The 320-nt window shown below is 63.1% G+C and overlaps 1 protein-coding gene across 1 annotated transcript in view; it reads right to left on the bottom strand.

The window, feature by feature from the left end:
• The window catches only part of ACOT7 (acyl-CoA thioesterase 7), a gene marked incomplete at its 5' end in the record, with an annotated part of 4,643 nt that extends 4,327 nt beyond the window's left edge, over positions 1-316 (bottom strand). Inside the window, one exon of the mRNA XM_008943221.1 lies at positions 209-316. Within this exon, the coding sequence (XP_008941469.1) occupies positions 209-316 (108 nt within the window). The remainder of the gene's footprint in view (positions 1-208) is intronic.
• Between the last annotated feature and the right edge of the window lie 4 nt (positions 317-320).

Here is a 320-nt window from a genome sequence, read left to right as displayed (position 1 = left end):
CTTCTGGCTGCCAGACCTGTCCTCCAACAGCACCAGGAGCCACCAGTGGTTTGTATGTAGGAGCAAGCACTTCCTGCGTGGGGGGACAACCAACGAGGCCCTCAGGGTTGTCCTGGGGACCCTCTGTTCCCAGCAGACCCTTGAGGTGTGGCAGGGACATCAGGGAGTCACCGAGCCAGAGCCCAGCGGGTGCTCCGGTGCTACTCACCCCGGCCTGGGAGTTGCAATGGCGGGTGCTGATGATGGCTCCCGCCTCCTCGATCATCTTCAGGATAGTTCCCCCGTGGACGTTCCTGGCAACGTTGGCATCGTCCGGGCGC

Source organism: Merops nubicus, unplaced genomic scaffold, assembly GCF_000691845.1.
Source record: "Merops nubicus isolate BGI_N331 unplaced genomic scaffold, ASM69184v1 scaffold38966, whole genome shotgun sequence".
Classification (NCBI taxonomy): Eukaryota; Metazoa; Chordata; class Aves; order Coraciiformes; family Meropidae; genus Merops; species Merops nubicus.
The sequence above is the reverse complement of the archived record's forward strand: the minus strand, read 5'-3'. Positions and strand labels throughout refer to the sequence as shown.